Raw genomic sequence first — 15,802 nt, 5'->3', positions numbered from 1 at the left:
TCGTTTATATGCAGAGATTGCACTGATTTAGCTAACAGATTTTTAAATCAACTCAGTTAATTCGATGCAACCCATATGTGTGCAATTAGCTTAAGTCAGTTAAAACTCCTCTTCAGTTCTATGGATACAAGCCACATTTAAAATAGGAAAGGATACAGGAATTAGAAAGAAGCTAAAGGACATAAATTTAAAAGTAAAGTTTTAGTTAATGTGATATGCTTTCATCAGCTGTCAGGTTCTATTCCTAGTTTTTCATTGATTTACTGCTTTGCTGCATGAGTGGCTTCACTTCTCAATATCCCTACCTGCAAAATTACTATTTGCTGACATGGCTTGTAGGAGGATATAAGTGGGGCTGTTTGGGAAAATATTTTTCAGGATTTTTTTTTTGTTTATTCTTTTCCCCCCATGGAAAGCTTAAGCTTTTCTATAAATAATGGATAATCAAAACTGGAGCCAAATCTTCCCATTTTAAAAGAGTACTTCAATTTGGAAGTGTTGTCACAGTGCCCTTTGGGAGCTGTTTGGCTGCTCTTGTCCAGGCTCCTCCAGCCACACCTTAGGAACAGGTGCCTAAGAAACCTCAAATTCATGTTTGCTGAGACCTTTACCAGTTCTGATGCTTTGGATAGTAAAATTTGGAGTTTTGACAGAAAATTGAGAATTTTCTGGGGAATTGGTGAGGAAAAGCCAACATTTCCTGCAAAAAGTCGATACTTGTAAGAGCTGAAAAGTGAACTTCCACCCCAAACCAGTTCCTAAGAATGCTGTTCTAAGGCTTTTTTATTGAATGAAGTATTTGAAGATCCCCAGAAGAGACTCTTGAGATGACTCCATGTCATGGGTGAGAACCCAGTTTATATTTGTTTCCTGAATCCCTATTTTCTCCTTCATAAAATAGCACAAAACTTTTATTACTTGAACTTTTCTCATAGATGACAATGCAAAGTGCGGGCAACTGCAGGTGAGTTAATTATCTGGCATTTAATGATTACTGCTATTACAAATGGAGGAAATAGAACTGAGCTGGGCATCCTTTGGTGTGGAACAGGGAGGGAGGTTGGCTCATCCTGGCAGTGCTGTTTGCTCACCTTTCCAGCAGATCAGCTGAACTCCTTGTCTTATTTGATTACGACACTGGCGGCGTTAGCTGGGGTGAGGCAGATCTCGTTCTGCATCTCCAAGTGATTTGTGACCAAGTGTGACTTAATGAAATGTGTCCACAGAGAGAAAAGGAGCCCTTCCATCAGAGGCAGCTGAGCAAGGATAGAGATATGGAACATGCACGGAACAGGAGGAGCACGGATTGCTTCATTTATCTTGGGAAGCGAGGAATTGTCCATTGTGACAAAACCAGTCAGATGCAGCGAGTAAAACGCCGAAGGTTCATTACACTAATTAGTATCAGTGCTCAGCGGTAGGGAGGCAGGGAAAACCTGGCAGAGTGATACCTCAGGGTAGTGTTTGTCCAGGAGGAAGAATTGTGCATCATGGATTTATCAGTCAGTGCTGGGAGGGGAGGGTGGTGCAGCAGCCACGGGCTGAAATGGAACTGGTCGTTTCATTGGCACCCAGGTAGCACAAATGTCACTCAGGACATGAGTCTGGCATTGTGTGTGTGCAAGGTGCCATAAAAAAAGAAAGACTAATAAAAAAATTCCTCTTAAAGGCTTGGTGATAAAATAAACAGGCAGCATTTCACAGTGCAATTGAAAAAAACACCATTGTTTGCTACTTTATGGGGATCTCTCAGGAGAATCAGACTTTTTGGCCTTGTTTTTTTGTCATCTCACCAGTTAAACAGAGCTAGCCTGCCTTGGTACTCCAATGCTAACTGTGGTCCTTAATCTTGATAAAAACCAGTTTGGTAGTAAGATGTGGTGCCAATGATGTTTGAGGACAATCAGCACTGCAGTAGGTCATGCATAAGTAAGGATGGGAGTGTTATTAGGACTTAAGAATGAAATCCACACTTGAAAAAAAGAGATATGGAATAGGAATTGCAGCTCCTGGACTCCAGCTGTTTTGGTTATGTTGGAAAGGTAAACTGTTCTTGAGCCTAGTTCTACTTTACACATTTTAGCATTTGTGTTGCAGTCAGAAGGAAAGAGAGGGATGGGAAATAAATTGTTAACTGCAGTAATGCTGATGGCAAATGTTTCACTGTAAAGCCTCCAAAATTTATGTTGTTCTGGTGATATTCCATTTCTGGAATAATCACTGGCATCATAGGGCCATACCAGGATGGAATGTGGCAGTTATGATTTCAGCCCATGGACTTCATCAAAGCCAGAGTCAAAGGCAGAAAACAATGATTTTATTTCTGACACCCTTCATTACAATATGAAGGAGAGTTTTGCTGCTGCTTCCTCACATCACTGAGTCTTGATTTATAGAAAGATTTAAAATAAAGAGCAATAAAGGTTTTTCTATCCATCTTGTTTTTTTCCCCTCCATATTACTCAGGTTTTCTGAATGGCAGGACCATAACACAAATACAAATATTTCAGTTTTCATCCCAGGCTGCTGTTATTTCCAAAGTCCAGCATACTGTGTCTGGTTGAAGCTGCCTCATGCTGCTCAATAGCATCTTGATGTTTACTTGTGCCTGCTGCCTTTTTTACAGATACTCTCATCCTACACTGGTACTGCTGTCTGCTTTTAAGATGCACAGTGAATGGTGATGCTTCTCTCTACATATCAAACATGAAACATCCCTTTAGGTTTTATATTTCCCTGAGCCCCAGGTGCTGTTATTATCAGTCTTGACATCATTCATTCAATATGATGGCTCCTGTCTTTCCTTTTATCTGTTATGGACAGGAGACTGGGAAGCATTTTATCTTCCAAGCACAGCAACATATTTTCTTTAAAAAGTGACTTTTCTTTCTCTCCATTTCATTCTTTCTTGTCTAATATCTTGTGTATTATTCTTATCCCCAATCTCTTTACTACACAACCCTGTTCAGTTTTGTTTTTCCAGTGTTTCTGTGTTTCTCATCCCCTGCCATTTTTGTACCTTTGTGGGACACAGGTTTATTGCAGCCAACTGAAATGTTCCATTAACTTTATCAAACCTCATGTTAGGAGCAGCTAGGACCTCTCCAGCCACATATGTGGCTTGTGCAGAGTTTTGTACAGCATCTGAGGTTACTTTGCACTCAAAGCCAAAATATCTTGGCTATATAAAATAGAGGATGAGAGACTATAACATCAAGATCAGGATTTTGAACAAGAGAATCACAGTTTAATTATTTGAGATATGTCTGGATAATGAATTTGGGTTGAAGATACGTAACAATTAGCAGAATTTCAGGTACTTTATATAGAGCCATAGAAGTGGTGGTTTTTATTGGAATTTTTTTCTAGCAATTGTTTTTGTAAGCTTCCACTAGTTCCATCCAAGGTGGCATGTAATCTTGCTAATGCTGCAAAAGAGAAAAGACATGTAAAGCATTTAAAGGAAATAAAATAGCTTGGAACTGTGTTGTAAAAAAGGCCTTTGATTTGAGTAGTGAATTTCATTAAACCCTGCCAAACATTCAAAGCCACTCTCAGCTCTCCAGTGCCTTTATTTGCTATCAGCATTTGAAATCAGCTTAATATTTTACCTTCACCCTTGGCTGCAGAGCATAACGGGCAAAACCATTATCTGTGCATGTCATCACTATTAGGAAAGAGAGAGAAGGAATGAAGGGATGAGGAGAAACAGGACTGGAAGGGAATTGGCATGTTCAAAAGTAAACAGATTTTAGCAGAATGAAGGAAGGACAGAGCAGGCTGGGAAAAATCAGCCTCTTGTAATTAAATTTGAGTTCTGCATGTCCTTAAGAGCTGTGGATACAGCCAAGCTGAGGGCTAATTTTTAAAGCTTTAAATAAGCAGAGGTGTTAATCTTTGAAGGGACAAAGCTGAACTTTGTCTCCTAGCTCTTGACTTTATGTAGAGAAGTTACCTTCTTTCCAAACCATTCATAAGAACTTCCAAATTATTGTTTTAGAGTTGGATTACACTTCTTAAACTAATATTAAGCACAGCAGCACCTGTGAACTGCATAGCTGAGGATTGTCTTTCAGTCACCTCTCAAAAAATTCACAATTTGGGGCAGAGCAACAGAATTGGTAAATTGTATTTTGGACTTGATTAGGAGTTTTTCTTATGTGACAGATCATGGAATTTCTTTATAATTGCTGAAGGGATAATGAAAATTTCTAGAAGCTTTTAGTTTAAAGCATAAAAGTTGAGTTTGGCAGTGGTTTAGTATTAGTATCTGTATTTACTGAATCCTTTTAGCAGTAATTTTCAGCTGTCATGTGTCTATTCCTCTGCTTGTTTCTTCCTTTATGTTGGACTTGTCCAGTGTGCACCAAAGCATTTTAGCAGAGGGAAGTGTGGATGGTTTGAGCAGGCATAAACTAATGTCAATTCCCACAGGAAAGGGGGGTAGAGTAGGTTTAGGGTGTGACCAGTGGCAATGTTGAAAAACTATTTCTGTATGTCTGAAACAACAAGACTCCCTTCCATTTTTTTCCTGATTTATTAAATTAAAACATGGGAATACAAGTCCAGCTATCATCCTTCCCTTCAGAATGAAAATTCTGTTGTTATTATCAATTAGTTTTGCTCCCTAGTGCAACTGTGATGGAGGAAGGCATCACAGCCTTACGTCAAGGAAGTTTTTGGGTTTTATTTTTTTTGCCGGTCACATTGGAAAAAGATGAGTTTCTTCATGCAATTCAGTGTCTCTGTGTCATTGTACCTATGGAAGGGAAAATGTGTAGGCACGCAAATTCTTGTCAGAATTGAAGCTGCTAATCTCAGTTGAGCAGTTGTTGTCCTGAAGATCAGGAGAGGTGAGCCTAAAGGTGACTTCATCCGAAGAGCCCTTGAGGAACACAACAGAAACTGTCATGTTTTCGTGCAGAATTTTTGGCAGAAGCTTCCCAGCAGCATTTGCTGACTTCTCAAGTTTTAGCTATTGCTAGTGTTTTCTGATTTGCTGAGTTAGTAACATGGGAATTATGGATTATGAGGAAATAAGAGAATTCAGATAACTGAAACAGAGTAAATTCGGAATGGATCTTGTGGTGTTGCCAGAAACCCCAAGATGTCATTAATGACCTTGTTTTTCTACATTAAAGATATATGAAATATTCTTAGTGACTTTTTATTTATTAGTCTTCTATTTTAACCAGTTCTCCATTATTCCCACCTATTAAAAAAAAAATCCAAAACATTCCTGCTTTACAACCCTTTTTTTTCAAGCATTTTGCAAGGCATTGATAATGCCCAAGATGCCACATGCAGCACACCCTAACCTCAATCAACACAACAGCAGAACTCATCTCTATTTAAAACAAAGATTTTAATTTGTTCTAAGAGGTTGGTGCAGCAACTCTGTAACTAGAAATTCATCCAACTTTTAGGATATTTTAACTTTTTTTGAAGAAGAAGAAGCACTTGAATTTTACAGTGCCACTGGAAACATTCTAGTGGGTAGTTTGGAGATGATGAGAGCCTACCACAATATCTCATATGCTGGAGGGTGGATTTTATCACCACAGCGTGGTTTGAAAATTATCAACCAAATTACAGCAAATCCTTTGAAAAGTGTAAGGCTCTGATCTACACAATCACTAACAAGGGAGATTAGTTGAATTTTTCAAAATTGCACAGTGCTGTCGTGCTCCACATGGTCAAGTATCCTGCACAATCTTCCACTGATCATTGAGGCACTAACAGAATATGTTGTAACTAACTAAGGGAAACATTTCCTCAGTGCAAATCTGGGATTCTTATTTAGCTTTTTATCCAGCCTTTGCAGTGAAGCTGGGTAATTGTTCTACATAATGCTCTAGCAGGCATCATGACATCCTTGATGGGCTTTCGATAGAGACATTTCTTGTGACCAGAGGAGCTTAAATGAGACACCCACCTCATCTCATTTAAGTACATTCATGTTTCAGACTGGTTAATGAGATATGAGTGCCTGTCTTCCATTGGAATGAGCAGAAGTTGGATGTGCTTGTTAGCTCTGGGGGTTTTGAGAAGTCAGTGCTCTATGCAAGCTGCATGAGTTTCATAGCACAGAATTTAGATGTTTCAGAAGACTTTTTCTAAATGGTCTTTTGATTTGTGCCTTCTTAGGTAAGTGAAAAGCTGCATTTATTTGCAGGACAGCAATTATGTGAACCTTAGAAGGAAAGGAAATTGTAAAATTAATATACTGTAAGACCCTGAAAAATATAATATGGATTATTGGTTCATTCCATCCCAGTGTTCAAAACCATTATATCTGTGTTCTATTGCCTTTCCCTGTCCTTGTGCCAGGATTGGAAATGCTTTAGAGTCAGCCATTGTTTCCCAATTTTTGATGTGTTGCTTCCTGATTCCAGCCTCCGTTGTTCACTGAGTGGAGATGATCTCAACAGGCAGTGGCTGACACCCAGCTCCCAGCTGCACCCAACCATTTACCATGCCAAAGGTCTCCTCTCCTACCTGTGCAGCATTGGCCGGGCTCCTCTGGTGAGTCTCTTGCAGGTTCTTTTGTGATTCTGTGAATGGATTGACTATTGTACTGCTGGGAACAGTCTTGTTACAGAGCTGGAGTGATTTGGGAGCTTCACATCCTGTTACACCTTTATTTTGAGGAGTTGTTTTGAAAGTCTTGAATATTTATCACGTATTGAATCTTCTAACCAGCAACTCCAAATTTCAGAATCTCTATATACCTGGAATAAAATGAGAAAATTAATTTCTTAAAGCTCTTTATATCCTCAAAGTACTCCAACTAAGCTCAATATTATGAGTAGGTTATTGCTATCTTCATAGAAGCATTAGGAGAAATTCCAAAAAGATTTAATCCAGATGGACAGTGCTAAAGCCCACGCAATCACAGAAACAGAGGAAGCAACCCTCAGAGTGTGTGAACTTCGTAATGGGAAGAAAAGGACTGGGTTTGGGGGCTACCAAAAATTCATGAGATGGGTCTGGGATCCATTTCATCTGCTCAATTGCTCAGTAGAAGGAAAAAATAGTTCTGAAAACCACAGGAGGAAAACCACAAGGAGCTTCAAGTGTTTACAAACAGATGTGGATACATGGACCGGCAGGTTTGTTGGTGATAGCTACAGGAAATGTCCAAGGGCACCAGAGTCCCTCTGGGTTTGGTGAGAAAAGCCCCAAAGAAGGTGAAAATGTCTGTGAGCTTCTCTAAGAGAATTCTTGCAGTAATTTAGTTTTTTGTCTAAGCTGACAGCCCTGAAATTTATCTCTGTAGGCTGAGGAGTATTGTTGAAACTCAGCTCAGAGTTGCAAATTGAGTCACCAACATTTTCCTTTGGATCAGAGCAGTGTAGGATGAGTCTTTTTTTACCCTGTAATTTGCTGTCTGGCCTCTTTTAATACATGACCCTCCTTGTCATATTCAGGTGCATAAAGTCGAATACTCAGGACAAGTTTTCATCATTGTTGAGTGAAGGGAGGCTATTGATCCTACCATCTCCCTCACTCACAGACTACCTGTCAGACTTCATAAACTGATCTTTCTTTGCCTTTGAAAAATACATTGATTTTAGTTCATATATCCTCAAAAATGCATTTTCCCTCCTTCAGAAGAGAGTTTGGGTTTTGGGTTTTTTCTGTTTGTTTTAATTGTATTTTAACCTGTAAGATCCCATGGAGCCAATTTCACTGATAGCCAGATGGTTCCTGTGAACTGAGTTGGTTTCATTTAACCTAGGGATGTGCAAGCAGTTTCTTCAAAGCAGAGAAAAGCAAAGAACTTCAGCAGCCCTTCCAACCAAGGCCACTTTAATCCTTTAGTTAACAAAAAACCAGCCTGTTCAATGATGGGGTTTTTTTGCTTACCTTTGTTGGCTGTGAGAACCACCCTAATGAGACCAAGAGACTGGGCGCACTGGGACACTGCAGTCTCATCTCTAGGGAAGAGCAGGATGCTCTAAAAGGGGGAAGGAACTTCCAGTGGACCAGAAGGCTGTGAGCAGAGTTTGCTGCCTCTCAAAGGCGTTATATCAAGCTTGGAAACAAGCACAGCCTGCAAGAATTTACTCATTGAGAGGAAAACAAAACCCTAAGCATGTCTATCTCAAAACTGGCATTTAATGTCCTGTCACAATGTTATTAAGAAAGAGACTTGACACAAAAAAAAAGAGAAGAAATTTCAAGAAGTTTTGTTTTCCAACAGCTTTTCTTGCTTTCCACTTTATATATTTCTTTTATTTTAAAAGGTACTGGATTCTGTGACTCATGAAGAGGGTTGTTTTTGAGCTAGAAGGCAGTCCTTACCTTTAGGATGATCAGTGCTGGCAAATAACTTTAAATAGATTTAAAAATTGTGCATGTTTTGAGTCATATCCCAGTGAGTGCAAGCTTGGGAGTCTGACTGGTTTGTGTGTCTCTGTCCCAGCCATATGGAAGGACAGGCTGAAGAAAAAGCACTGGGAGATGCCAAGTTTGCTCAGTGTTTGCCCAGACATATCCCAGGAAAAATTCTGTGCTGGGTGCTCAGACTCTGAAATATCTCTTAGCCTTGGCTGAATGGTGAGACATAAGCTATCCTGTGGTGTGAAAATCAGGCAGAAGGATGTGCTATAGAGAATAATTGAGTGTAAACATTGGGAGTGACTGCAGTATCCAGTCAAATTAATTAAAATGTAGTGCTATGCAACTTGCAAATAGAATGGAAGTGTTTGCAGTGGCACTGATGGAATTTTACTGTGGAAACTGTTGGTTCAGTGAAAGATTCCATGGCCTGAACCAGCTGCCAAATTACAAAACCTGGCTTTGGTAATCTTTTACCAGTAAAGAAATCTCAATGCAGATTTGTCACTGAGGACCTGTCTGCAGGCTTCTTGAAGTGGAAAATTATAGACTTGCTATTTATCAGGCAGCCCCAGTCTCTGATCATCCCTGTGGGGTTTCTGATAAATAATATTTTAGGCAGATAATATATTGTCTTTTGTGTGTTGTAATTCTGTAAATTGGCAGGTAATTGATACCCAATTGAGCTGAGTTCTCTACCTTGAAATAAGACAAAAGCTGTAAAATCCTCTTTGATATTCATAGAAATACATTCTAGGTGGTGAATGTGGTTAACCTAAGCTATGACTGTGTATTGCTGATAGCTTAGATGAAACACGAGCTGGAAAAATGTCTGCCATTAATAGAATTAATAAATGCAGCTCTTTGGAAGGAGACATTCCAGGATAATTGTGTGTGGATCAGAGCTATTGCTGGCTAGGTGGCTGTTCACATGTCCAGGTGTGGAACCTGCAGGCCCTCAAAAAGATCTGGAGGTGAGTGGTGGTGTGGGAAGGACAGAAACCAAAGGAAGCAGCAGCATGTAAGCCATGGGATGTGTAGAATTGTCCATCTGACTGGTTCTTATGTGTGCCTCAGCCTCTCCAGTGTCAGAGGAGCTGAAAGAATGTATGTGCTCAATTCCCAGATAAATAAACTCCCTGACATGCTGCAGCTAAACTTAGTTATTGTGGAGCTGGTAAATAAGCAAACTAGGGTAAGTCTTGCCCTAACAGTTGGTGGAAGAAGCTCATGTTCTCCATCTGTTTCTCCCCTCTTGTGTATGTATTTAGGTAAGAATATGGGTGGGAGTGTTGATCTGCTGGAGGGTAGGAAGGCTCTGCAGAGGGACCAGGACAGGCTGGCAGTGAGTGGATGTCAATCTCTTCCACCAAAAAACAGTTGACAGGACAAAAGGAAATGGCCTCAAGTTGTGCCAGGGGAGGTTTAGGTTGGATATGGGGAAGAAATTCCTACTCTGGAGGGTTATCAAGCTTTGAAAAGGCTGCCCAGAGCAGTGGTGGAGTCGCCATCCTGGAGGCGAAGATAAAAGATAAAAGATTTAAAAGTTGTGGCACTTGGGGACAGGGTTTACTGGTGGATTTGCACTGCTGGGTTAATGACTGGACCTGATGATTTTAGAGATATTTTCCAACCTTCATGATTCTTTGGTTCTATTTTTTGCACCCCATATTTCTCCCCCATCTCTACATGGATCCAGGATTTTTCTCTACCTTCCTACACACCTTCATCTCCAACATAACTCTTGGAAACTGTTTCAATGAAATCTTGAAGCTCCTTTCTACTCTGTTGGTTTAAAATTAAATAATTCCTTCTCTTTAGAGATTCTTATATTTTAATTGACAGATTTCTGAATATTCTTGATTAAGACATGGAGAATATATGTAACAGCCATGTGTACATTGACTTCATATCTCAGAGGGCACTGAGATTGATTATTCTTTAAGACCTGGGTCAATATTTACCTCTTGGGTCATTAAATTGTGATTTTCATTTCCATGGGAATCAATATCTGCCTATAAAGGCAATCCAAACTTCCGCTAAAACTGGAAATGTTCCTTGTGCCTCATTTATGTGACAGCTGACATGAGAGATGGATTGGATAGACAGGTAGATTAGAGTGGAATGAGATTATTTGCCTTGAATATGGGTCATTTTCTGTGCTTGACTTGCAGGAATTCATGCAAAGGTCGGACAATACAATTGCACAATTATATTTTCCTGAAAATTATGTAGCATGGGTTTTTAATTTAAAGACGACAGAGCAATGATTAATCGCTTGGGAAGGCGTGGATTTCAAATCTCGTGAGGATAAAGCTGGAGTTTAGGAATTTAGAAGTAGAAAGAGTCTGACAAATTGCCCCATTGTGGTATCAGGAGTTCTCATGAACCCTTGGGTTCCTGAGTTGCCATGGATTCTTGCACAGGTGTCATGTTTATTTCTGCAGACAGAAGTGCACTAGGCTTGACTCTGGACCCCTGAGATCATGTCAGATCAAATAAATACAGCAAGAGACAAGTGACTAATGGAGTCTGACACAGGTCAAAGGCACAGCCCAGAGTCTAAGCTGCTCTGAAAAAAACCAAAACTTTAACACCTCCCTGCCATAGTCCAATAGTGCTTATTATGAGGAACCAAGAAACCTTTCCAATGTTCAACATTTTGCCTCACTTTTTCCTCTCTCTAGGTCTTCTGTGACTACCATGGGCACTCTCAGAAAAAGAATGTGTTTCTCTATGGCTGCAGCATTAAAGAGACCTTGTGGCAAGCAGGCTGCATGGTTGACACAGCAGTTGTCACCGAAGATGTTGGCTACAGGGTAGGTGCACTTGGTTCCTTCCTTAATTAGCAGTCTGTATGTGATTATATATTTAAAATATTTAAGATAAGGTCACCTCAGAAATTTTGGCAATAGGGTGCAAATTTTCCTTGCTCCAGAGGAATAATGGTCCAGAGAATTTAGAGTCACATGTAATATCTTCACGCACCACATATTAGGGACCCATCTACTGACGGTGTATTTGCTATTTATTTCATTGCAGTAAAATGATGCACTATAGCATTTGGCTACAGGCTAATAGGACAGACATATTTTTGTGTGTTTTATAATTTCTAAATATACATACAATTTTTTCCTCACCATCCTACCCATAATGTGAAAATAAATGGGAATTATATAATGTTAACTGAGAGGATGATGGTGTCCCACAGTCCTACTCAATTGAATTTCTTCATCACAAAATGCTCTTGGTCCCACTGAAAATATGGGATAATTCAATGGATGCCAAACAAATCTATTGGAGTGAAGCTGTGTCCAGAAGAAATGTTTGGTGTCACACCTAGGAGTTTTTTAAATTTTTTTTTTGGGAATTAGAACAAATTCTAAAATCTATTTTATTTCTGCTTCATGGGAATGTCTTGTTCATCAAACTCTTCTTTGGATTTCCTATCTTTTTTTTTTTTTTTTTTTTTGTCTGTTTAAATGATATTTTCCTATTAAATAAATTTTTTCAGGGGAAAAAATAATATAAGGTCCAGTTCTAGTCTTAAAAATGTTAATTTCACAAAACATAACTGTGGCTCTAAACTGATTATAGAGTTACAGCTTGGATCACTCAAACCTGAAAGAGGTTGAAAAGTCTTTGTCAGTTTATGCCTCTGTATAATTTTTGCCACTTCAGCATAAATACTCAATAGCCTTCCATGAGACTTTCATGTTCTCCATGCTCATCTTATGGAGCTGCACAGAAAAAACTGGAACTTTTCTGGAGGGAAGTTGGCTGTGAGGGGTGCCTGTGGCAAACATTGATTGCTGAGGAAAGCAGGGAGGGTTTCCACAGCCGGGGCATTTTTGGCTGTGTTTGAATTCTGGGGGATTGCAAAGGCTGAGGAGGGCTCAGACAGAATTCAAATGTTACTGCCAGCACTGGGAGCCTGACCTGAATCTGCAATGAGGAAAGGCTCCAAGGCTGTCCAAAAACATTCTGCAGTGGCCCGTAAGAAAGGTTTTTACAGCTCAAATCCCTGCTTTTGCACAAAATGGGAATGGGTGCCTGCTGCAGGGGTAACCCTCTCCCTGCTTAGGCTGGGGGAACTGGGTCTGTACAGGGACACATCTGCAGTTCCAGCTGGGAGATCCCAACCCTGCCCCAGACCTGGGTCTGTACAAGGACACATCTGCAATTCCAGCTGGGAGATCCCAGCCCTGGGTCTGTACAGAGACACATCTGCAATTCCAGCTGGGAGATGCCAGCCCTGCCCCAGACCTGCTACCCTGCACTGTTTGCACAGGTTTCTCTCCTGCCTGCTCTAGGTAATGGGAATTAATCTGGCCTCCATGATTGATTTTTCTCCACAGGAACAGAAACCAAATACCTCAAGAAAATGATGGGCTTTGGAAGAGCCTTTGCCTCATATGTTATAGATTCAGCTGTAGCCCTTGGCAATGTACAGTCCGAGTCCTCCTTGCCTTTAATATTTGGTGGCCTTGGGTGACTTGCACAGGCATTGGCATCATAATCCCAACCTTTTGATAAACATTCCAGGCCCCTTTGACAGCAATCTCTGCAGGGACATTAGTAAAGAAATATAATTCCATTATTTTTGAATGGGATTGGAGGTTTATAGACAGGGTCCAGTGTAAGTGGAGCAGCTTCATTTGCTGTCACACGTGATAAATCCAGCTGCAGGAGAGACATGGAACACAGTCACACTGCTGCACTATCATAAAAGCATCCTTTAAAGGGATGTGTTTTCACACAAAATATATTATTGAAAGATAATTAATGAGAAGAATCAATAGAGAAGAAAGAGCCATTAGTGTGAAATCCAGTGAATGCTGGTAAAATGAAAAGAATATTAAATTAAGTTTGCTAATGCTTCTAAAATGAGTCCTGTGTACAGAGACATTGCTGTTACCTGCCAGTATTTTTATTTAATTAAAAGTAAAAGATTGATTATGCATATAATTTAAATTGCTCTAAAAAGCTAAACTGGATTAGGGCTCTGATGATTGTTTTTGATGTGATAAGTTTATAAAATTTTGTGTATGGGTGCAGGTAAGGGCACATACCATTCACACACAGTTTAACTGGGTCTCATGGTTGTGCTATGATGCTGCTGCATATTTTTGATTCCTGCTCAGTCAAAATCCAGGAAAACCTAGAAGCTGTGCATGAAGCCATACAATTTTGTGATCTCTGTGCAGCAAGTAGCTGAAGGCTGAAGGCAGTGCAGAAATGTTGGATGCTTTATCAAAGGCAAGAAGTGAATTTTCAAGGTTTCTCTGTTCCAGTGCCCACAGGAAAAAAAGTGCTGCAGCTCGTAGTAACACACTGGAGATCTTGACTTGAGATTGAGGCTTGAGGTGGTCTCAGATTTAAAGTGAAGTTTTTTGCTTTGTTCTCGTTTTCTCAGCCTCAGTTTTTTCATCTGTTCCATTTTTTCATGGAACTGGAGGAGACCAGTGGTGGCTGTGGCCAAAATACATAGAAAAATTAAATATGCATAAATGAAAGATACATATGGTTAAGTAGTTTGCAAGAGATTTTGTAAAGTACTTTAGACCAAATATCTTACACTTGTATCCAGCATGTTTTAGGAAAGGACATTATTCAATCACTTTCAAATCAAACATTCCCATACAGTGATGTGAAGTAAAGCCCACAAGAACAAAACTGCAATTCCTCAGAATTAATTGGTGAAACTGGTGGAAAGTAAAATTAGCTGGTTAGTTTTCACTACCCAGACTGAGTGAAATTCAAGGGTAAATGTCACTAGCAATATGTGGGAACTCCTTCTGCAGGATTCCATTCAGTTCAGGTGTTAAAGAAAACTGTCACAGAAGAAATAATGAATGTTCTAATTTTGCTTGGTCTCCTCTGGGTGGATCAAATGATGTTTTGGCACATGTTGTGGTTGGTGTAGCAGCACTGAAGTTCAGACACACACAGACATAACCCACGGGCATGTGTGTATATTATAGTCCAGTCTATTCATTAGCATTAGGTGTGCCCTATGTAGCTGTTATCTACTTTTATGGAGTGTAAAAATAACACATTTAGCCCTCTATAATGACTAAGTAATTGTTGCCTCTTCACTGGTGGAATATTTGATACTTCAGGAGTGTTTATAGACTTTGTTGAGAAATATGATTTTGAGTAAGAAAATCACCCAGGGCTAAGATATAATATTTACTGGGTTTATTATTACTTTTTATTGTGATTCTTTAAGCAAACTGTATAAAATACATTGTTTGTATTGGAAAGAGAATATTTTAGTTTGTTTCACAATGCAAGTTAGTTAAATGCTGAGTTTTATTTTCACATAATTATCTGTGATGTTCTACAATAAAACAGATCCCCTTTCTCTGCTCTGTACCAGCTTCAGACAAAATTCCTCCATGCTTGTCAAACCCTGGATTTATGGTGGGAGGAGATATAATAGAGCTGTGCAGGGGAGATCAGGGATGTCAGGTACTGAGCTGTGACTCTTGGCAGCACAACAGGAAGGTGTGGGTTGGTTGAAGCAGCTTGAGAGCAAAACTGAATTCATCACTTCACCCAAACTATTGCATGTACAAATGTTTGATTTTGAGTGATATATGTCAAGTCTATAGAAATTTTGCATTTGAGTCTTTGGAATGAAACAAATGTTATAATCTGAGGGTTTTACATGGGATGGAGATAATGCACCAGCTGGAGCTCTCAGTTTCTATGGATAGATTTGGTTAAGGACACATTAAACCACATTTCTATATGTATGTGTATGACATCAACACGTGCACATCTGTGCAATTCATTTTCTCACAGACTCTCCCCAAAATCCTGGATAAAGTGGCCCCTGCATTTGTCATGAACAGCTGCAGCTTCCTGGTGGAGAAGTCGCGGGCGTCGACGGCTCGTGTGGTGGTGTGGAGGGAGATGGGGGTGCTGAGGAGCTACACCATGGAGAGCACCTACTGCAGCTGCAGCCACGGACTCTACAGAGTGAGTAAAGCTTACCAAAACCCCTCTGCCACCCCCAGTGCACATCTCATGAGCTGGCATGGAGGAGATGGCCATTGCTGAGCACTCCGTGCTCTCTCCAGACCCATGTAGCCAGGATTTCTATTCAGGGGAATTTCATTCTTTTACCCCTCATTCTTTTACCTGCCATGCCAAGAAAGTAGAGTCCCTCTCTGAGGTTTCATTCACAGGGTAATAAAAGGAAACTCCAATCTGCAGCCAGAAGCACTGAGCTGAAGAGTGTTTTGGGGATGATATAGGGACTTACACTTACAAGGGTTTTCACAGTCTTGTAATAAAAGTTCTGGCAGGTCATATGGATATTTTTGAGCCTAATTCTAAGGTAATTAACTGGAATACTCGTTGGTACATGCTCACTGCCCAAGCTTTCACCTAAATGGCTAAATTTAAGAGTCTCCACAGAAAATCCTACATTTGGAGTTGCCTGTTCCTG

At 40.0% G+C, this 15,802-nt stretch overlaps 1 protein-coding gene across 4 annotated transcripts in view; it reads left to right on the top strand.

The window, feature by feature from the left end:
- The window catches only part of AGBL1 (AGBL carboxypeptidase 1), a 367,447-nt gene that overhangs the window by 131,766 nt on the left and 219,879 nt on the right, over positions 1-15,802 (top strand). For all 4 annotated transcript variants that reach the window (XM_033070851.1, XM_033070848.2, XM_033070847.2 and 1 more), the window contains 3 exons: positions 6,396-6,525; positions 11,031-11,162; positions 15,154-15,330. In XM_033070851.1, coding sequence (XP_032926742.1) covers positions 6,396-6,525; positions 11,031-11,162; positions 15,154-15,330 — 439 coding nt within the window. The remainder of the gene's footprint in view (positions 1-6,395; positions 6,526-11,030; positions 11,163-15,153; positions 15,331-15,802) is intronic.

The sequence above is a fragment of the Catharus ustulatus genome, chromosome 12 (genome assembly GCF_009819885.2).
Source record: "Catharus ustulatus isolate bCatUst1 chromosome 12, bCatUst1.pri.v2, whole genome shotgun sequence".
Classification (NCBI taxonomy): Eukaryota; Metazoa; Chordata; class Aves; order Passeriformes; family Turdidae; genus Catharus; species Catharus ustulatus.
This window is presented reverse-complemented; position numbering and strand designations above follow the sequence as displayed.